This window comes from Crassostrea angulata, chromosome 2 (assembly GCF_025612915.1).
Source record: "Crassostrea angulata isolate pt1a10 chromosome 2, ASM2561291v2, whole genome shotgun sequence".
Lineage (NCBI taxonomy): Eukaryota > Metazoa > Mollusca > Bivalvia > Ostreida > Ostreidae > Magallana > Magallana angulata.
In genome coordinates this window covers 31,650,474-31,657,858 of record NC_069112.1, presented here as the reverse complement: position 1 = coordinate 31,657,858, position 7,385 = coordinate 31,650,474, and the positions used below count along the sequence as shown (strand labels likewise).

At 32.1% G+C, this 7,385-nt stretch overlaps 1 protein-coding gene across 1 annotated transcript; it reads right to left on the bottom strand.

Moving 5' to 3' along the window:
- Window positions 1–3,170: 3,170 nt before the first annotated feature.
- Window positions 3,171–7,045, bottom strand: LOC128170775 (perlucin-like protein). Its single transcript, XM_052836547.1, has 4 exons — window positions 6,742–7,045; window positions 4,553–4,620; window positions 4,272–4,362; window positions 3,171–3,907 (listed from the first exon to the last, which is right to left on the bottom strand). The coding sequence occupies exons 1-4, from the start codon at window positions 7,040–7,042 to the stop codon at window positions 3,681–3,683; spliced, it is 687 nt and encodes a 228-aa protein (XP_052692507.1). The 5' UTR covers window positions 7,043–7,045; the 3' UTR covers window positions 3,171–3,680.
- Window positions 7,046–7,385: the final 340 nt, after the last annotated feature.

Below are 7,385 nucleotides of genomic sequence, written 5' to 3'. Positions count from 1 at the left end.
TCGGCAGTTATGAGCCTCGTCGGGATCTGCAAGAAAAACGCAAAATTTCGTTCCATGGAAAATATCGGGATGATGGCTTTATTATATTCAATGGTACCATATAGGAAATAGATGATTTTTTTTTAAATTGGCAATCATTGTCACAAGCATCTTCAATTTACGTTTGAAGTCTCACTATCTTCTGTGAATTTTCTTGATACTACAGTTTACAAAGGCCCCAGATTTCAAACCTTTAACAAGCTTGACATCAAGTCATTTATCAAACCTACAAACAACTTTCAATACCTACACAGACATAGCGCTCATAGCCCATCTGTGTTTAAATGTTTCATTAAAGGAGAATGCATTAGACACGCCCGAAATACTACCGACCCTTCAATTTTGAAAGCTACACTTAATGATTTAAGGGCGCATCTGTCAAAGCGGGGTTACTCTCCCAAAGAAATCGACCCAATTATCAAAGAAACAACAAACACAAATCGAACAAAATTCATCCTCAAAAAGACTCCAACGCAAGCCCTACGTAATCTTACGGTATTGGTTACAAAATTCAATCTTTGCCAAAAAAAAGAAATTTGAAGTATTGGGATATTATACTTAGGAATTCTTAATGCAAATCATTTTTTGATGCTCGACCTGTTATAGCTTTCAGCAAGCACACAAACATTAGCGACGAGATAATCAGGTCTCACTTAAAAAAAACATTCGCTATTCTTGCAGACCCCTGATGAGGCTCATAACTGCCGAAACACTCTACAACTATTACATATAGTACTTGCATAGTTTAAATTGCAAAACATTACACTATCTTTTTGATTTGGACTGTCGGGTCCTAATGCTATTTTTCTGGAATGCTAGCTACTTTCATGCCCACATGAAACACAAATGAACCCTTTTTTGTTTTTGTTTCCAAGAATCGGAAATTCTGTTACAAAAATACCATGTAAAAGGTTTATATAAGTAAACCATTATGAAAATCATGGATTTAGATAATTTATCTTTATATAACTGAACTAGATATACTTTAATCTACTTTCTAAAGATCTATTTATAACTTTTAATTTTGGGGCATAAAAACATTTTATCCCGCACAAAGTTCTTTCAAAATGTCAAGATCCGAAAAAATGAAGAGTATTAGAAAATAAGAAGCCGCAACGCAGGTTGAGATATGACAACATCAGAACAAATAAGTGTTTTTCTTTCCTTCAAATTGTGAATAATATTCAATCCAAACAATACCCGACTATATTTGAATGCGTTTAGAACTAAATGAAAAACTTCAAACGTATACTCTTTTATTCTATCACAAAACATATAAAAGACACATATCACCAACAATATCAATTATGTTTTCTCATGGTGTCCATCCTCAATGCAGCTCTGGGCCCTTTTGATTGAACTGACTCTAGTAACTCTAGGGTAAAGTTGGTGCATGCGCAAAGGATGGATTCTATGAATGTGATTAAAACGACCATTGTTGCTCTTGTGTTAAAAATTGCGAATAAGTTTTTTCCTCTCAGCTGACCCAAGGCTAACTGTCTTAGATTTACATAAATTTACATAATTTTGGAGTACTTACTATTACAAGTTTAATCTCTTTTCTTTAAAACATTTATCTTGTAAAAATCTGATTTAAAATGTCCCTGTTACTCAGAACTAATATGATTCCCTCACCCGATCGCAATCTGAAAATTATTTTGAAATGAAAAAAAAAACCCTAAAAAATCTCAATCATGAAATTTTTGATGAGTAACTAAGAAATAATTTAAACAAAAACGAAGAAAAATCATTGTCGCAATTTCCCTGTGTAGTTTAACATTTCTACCAATCCAGCATCAGCTAAATAAATGTTTTATTTTTTCACCGTTTATCTCTAACTCTACTTGAAATCTGGATAAATACTAGTTTTATAAAAGTTTTAGTAATTTCTACTCTTTGAGTGTTATATAATATCAATATACCCCAAAATTCAAATTTTTTATATGTCAAACTCGCAATTGATTTTCGTTTTCCGTCACCTTGAAACTCTTGTGCTCTCACTAAAAGCAGGAGTAAATTTTGTAACACGGGTTCAACACTAGTGTCGTGAAATGCATGTGTAATTGACAACTCTGACAACCCGAGTCACTTGTGTCGTTCAATCAAACTCGCCCTCTGATTTTGCTATCTGAGAAATGATAAATAAAGGTGAGTGAGGAAATATATCATTAATTGACACTGACGAAAATACAAAAAATATAAACAACATCGTAGGCAATAAGACAAAAAAAAAACTGTTAAGAAAATTGCAAAATGTTAAAAAAGTGATCAATATGCTGATCCCCTTATATTAAAAAAACCCAACTATTTTGTTATAAAAGTATACAGAAAATATATACAGAACCAGCAAAAAGATGGCACTTCAAAAATAAAATATGCCCAATAACATACAAAACAAAATATCCAAAATCAATATATTGGATTTGTGACCAGTGATTGTGGTGGGTGTATCTAAACATTTCTCGTGGTACATGAAACACTCTCATGGATGAAAATAGAATGACGATATGCTAACTGGTCGGACACTGACCGCATCAAATGACGTGACCGTTTTGTTTTATTTGATTGGCATTAAAATCTAATTAGGAAAAGATTACACTATTGAATTTTTTACAACTACATAACAGGTAATTGAGGTTTATAGACTAGCGTATCGGACTTGGAGTAGACCTGGACAGAAACCTATGAGAAACAACCTACAGTTAACAACGACGTCTACAAGGCCTGGAAAAGAAACGCAACGTTTTTAATAAAAAAAAAATAGCGGTAATTTAGAAAGAAAAAAAAGTTTTATATTTATTTACATATATTTTTAAACATTTTAGACAGAATACTGGGCATTGTTGTCCAATTAAATAGTGTAGCTGCAATCCACTTAAACACTTTCAGGAATACAAATCCCAACGTTCAATATCTGTTTATCCTGAAACTCCCCAACGCTGGAACATAAGTTCATTTTTATGCAGAGAATGCAAAATATTGTTAATTAGTAAACATTGCACAGTGAACCTAGTCAACTAACATATAAGAAACATTATTCCTCTTGACACACAAAAAATGTTCAAAAGCTTCACGATAATTTCGTGTATTCTGGGTTTTTTTTTTATTATCCTTCACGACTGTATTGGCAAAATGTCAAGCTTTAATGCAGAGTAATCAAGACAAATTTAAGTTGTCCAATGCTACGCGGTAATTTGTAAACCAGTCACAATCCGATTTGATATAGATATGTCAGACAGTAGAATAAAACATTTAAGTTTGTTTTTAATTTACAAGATCAATGATGGTGCTAAAATTTCAAGAACAATCAATAGCGCTCTAAAATCCTTTGATATTTAGTTACTTTTATTTCTATCATTATAAGGAAATATATTCACAAGATAAACATGAGTTGATTTAATACGAAACGGTTAGTTAAATGTTCAAAACACATGCAATATTAAATACCATAAAGCAAGCTTTAAAAATGTGCATTAGTTATAAATGGTAACAAAAAAATAAATATACACAGTTTTTGGTTTCTGAAACCTATTTCTGACCAAACATTACATTTTAAGACGTACCTCATAAATTTATTGTTTTTGTTTTTGGTACAACCTTCAAAAACCAACATCATCAACTGGTAAATGATTTCTTTTCTATCAGTAAGTAAATAACTCTCTTTCGCAGATATATTGATACTGTAAACTACATTCTCTATCGTTCCAGGTTAGGCCGTTTGGTAGATAAAGGCTCAGACAGTGCTGATTGTTGTCGAGGTTATTCGGTTGTCTTGTAGGCCAGGCACTGAATGAGAACAGTGTGCTGGTGGACTGCCACACCCATTTTCCCTCTTCAGCCAGATCGGTGCCTCCCAGCCAAACGCTTTCTTAAACGGAAATCAATATTTTGAATTCTACAGTGTATGTGGACGCAACTATTACTGAAAAATCGCTTTTTTAAGAAATTGCAAAATGTTATGGTAAATTAATTTTAAATAGTTCTGTTTACTCCAATTTTTTTTTTTTATTTTATGAGTAAACTCATCAACTTATCTATACAATAAAAGAAAATTGGTCTTAAATGAGTAAAAATTAACCAACATGCAGTTTGTTTCGATGTTTTTAATAATAGTTTACATTCATTACTACGCTATTCTTTTTAAACTGCATTTAGAATTTGAGTAACATTGAAGTCCTAAACAAGTAAACGTTTTTGTAATTATAAAATGCATACTAGCGTAACATACATACCTGTCAAGTTATTTGCAAGGGTACGAATATAGGTGTCTTCTTCAGGCGATTCTATTTCAACAAGTTTAGCCCCCTTTACAGAGCAATTTAACTGAAAAATGGGAATTTTTTAAAGTAATGCCATTTTCAATTTTTTTGAAAAAGGCAATTTCAATAACTTTGAAAAAAAACACCTTTAAAATAACTTAACCAAATAACGGATTAGATATTCACATGTTTTAATCACCAGAATTATGTTTACCGAAAGTAATGAATAAAACACTCTATACATCTGCACTCACCTGAGAATTATTCCATGTTTGTGCTTTTAATCCCAGCAAGTACTCAGAATTCATGAAAGTAATCCATTCTTGAAAACAAGGAAATTTCCTTTTAAAACGTTTTCCTTGTAATTGCGATATAGAAATATCAATGCATGTTTTGCCATCAAATTTATCAAAAACTACAAACAGAGCTTTTTGGCTTAAGTTTAGTAACAGCTCCTTATTAACCATACTAGTTAAATAAAATTATTGCCTTTGAGAATACTTTCAAAAATTATTTCTGACATAATAATAATGACATGACTTGTCGAACACGATAATATCCACGTATGCATAAAATACCGTGAAACATAAATGTTTTTGTATATTTCTGTTTGGTAATATTTTTAAAAAAATCATTATTGTTGTTTTAGGTAGGTATTGATGCTAAATTTTGAGGAAAAAAATCGCTAATTTACATTCCTACTTCCCTTTCATGATCGAAGACCACTTTTCAGTTACTATATTATTTTGGTAATTGCATCAAATATTCATTCTAACTGTTAAATATACCATTATGAAAATTGACAAGGGTAGAACAGGATTCAGGATGTCCGATGCATGATACAAATACCTTAGTCAAATTCTATCCTATCCCATCCTGCCCTGCATCTTGTAGCCAATCATATTCGAGATTAAATATCAGAGTGATTTAGTGAAAGGAAATTTAATGTAAAAATTAACTTGTAAAATCAATTGTACTTAATATTACAAGTTAAAAAAATAGATTAACTATTGATATGATACATACCCAACACTATTAAAAATTTGATTAACGTTATTATTTTGTCAAATCGGAAATAGCGTTGTTATGAAAAGCTTAGGTTTCTCAATACAGCGTGAAATTACAACATAAATACATTTTTATTGCTTTGTTGAAATATTTCAACAGTTTAAAAACAGAAAAAAATCAATCGACGTACGATTAGACATAGAAAAAGACAAACCTTAACAAGAAACGTATGTAATTTGTGTGTATTTTTCACTTTTCGTATAATGGCTTCGATCTCCGATCACTCGACGCATTTATCTGTCATTTATCATCATAATTGTTATTTTAATTGTTATTATTTTGCAAATATGCCGTTGATTTACTAGTTTGTTCTGATAGAAATATAATTGTTACAGTCCTAACCATGAAGCTTAATTAGAGCCCTAATCTTGGAGCCTAATTAGTCCCTAATATGGGATGCCCTAGATAGATTACGTGTCTTCACAGCTGAAAATGGTGCACCAGCCCCTAACAGAGGAGCCCAATGCATTAACAGGCGCCCAAACTATGCAGCTGTATGCCCTAACGGAGATGCACATTGGTTTTAGGTGTCGGACAGGTATTGAGGGGCGAGAGAGAATATGAGAAAACAGAGCCAGAAGCAGAGAGCTGAGAACGGGTGTGAAAACAGAGCGGATATGCCATTTTGATTATTTCATTGGTTGATAGTTCGTTGATAAAATTGTTTAATTTAACTTTGATTCCTATATACTGGTTGTATTGTATAAAATACGATAGGACAGGATAGGATAGAATAGAGCTTATTGCAGGATATAGGATATGCTTATTTTGTCAACTGTCATGGCTGCAGTACTATACAAACTAAGTTCATACCGGTGTACTTTAAACATTGCTGATTATTTTTTAAATTTTTGTTTGAATAAAGGTGAATTGTTTGTTCAGAATTATTGATAATACGCCCTATTTACGGTGTTTGGTGTATACAATATTGCTGCATTGGAACGATAAGTAAGCATGCAGTAATCACTGCGACGTCGTAAAAGAGTTCACATAGAACTGAACGATTTCGATATCCTTTAAGTTCATACATTTATAAGAAAGTATAATTGAACATGTAGGTTTTAGATATTTGACATCTATGAAAATAACTAACATTTAGTAAGCGTCAGTTTAATTTAGTTAAGCAATGTTTGCTTATCTATTAGTATATCCGTAAGGCATTTAACGATGCACTTCATTTTAATTGTCACCAAGACTTAAATGAACCTCTATTAAGGAAACCTCATTGGTTAGGTAGAAAAACGCAAAATCAAAAACTGTAAATCAACAACTGTGAACGTATTTATAAGCGTCTATTCAAGAGCCATGCACGAACAATGTTTAAAAGTATCATTCTGTGAAAAACAATGACAAGGAAAAGAAACGTATTTCGCACCTGATCGAGATCTGTAATATTTCCATCCCGATTCTTCAGCCAATGTATTAGCTGGTCTACAAAAGGTATGGACTCGACACATTTGAGTGGCTGAGTTGAAACCGAAACACTCGCACTTTTCTTGTTGACAAACAACAGAACATAGAGCAGACGATGCATGGCCGTATTCTGTTAGAAGATTATCCAACACGAACTTATTGTAAAAGATCTGTTCTACCTGTAATGTTCGCAGTGCCGAACGGCATATTTGTACAAGAATGCAGAATACGCAAAATACGAATACAGTTTTGAAAGTAAACATTTCACTGTGCAGTCAGCTAGTTTTTTAGGTAATGTGGCTGATCGAACGAACTTCAGAAGAATGTAACCTAACTGTTGTATCAACGTTCGTTTTTAAACGATTGAAAACAATCAATACATGTTTTGAACCATTTTACATTTGATATGTCCATTAAATTCATATCTTAATTTCTATTTCGAATCACTTTTTTATTCCAACTTGTGTTAAATAATACATTAAATGGTTGATTTACTGGAACGATCAGATTAACAGAACACAGAGCATGAACCGCCTTTTTTTGAATATATCCACATCTAACATCTACCTCGATGGCATTTTCTGAATGATCTGAAGTATAATAGGA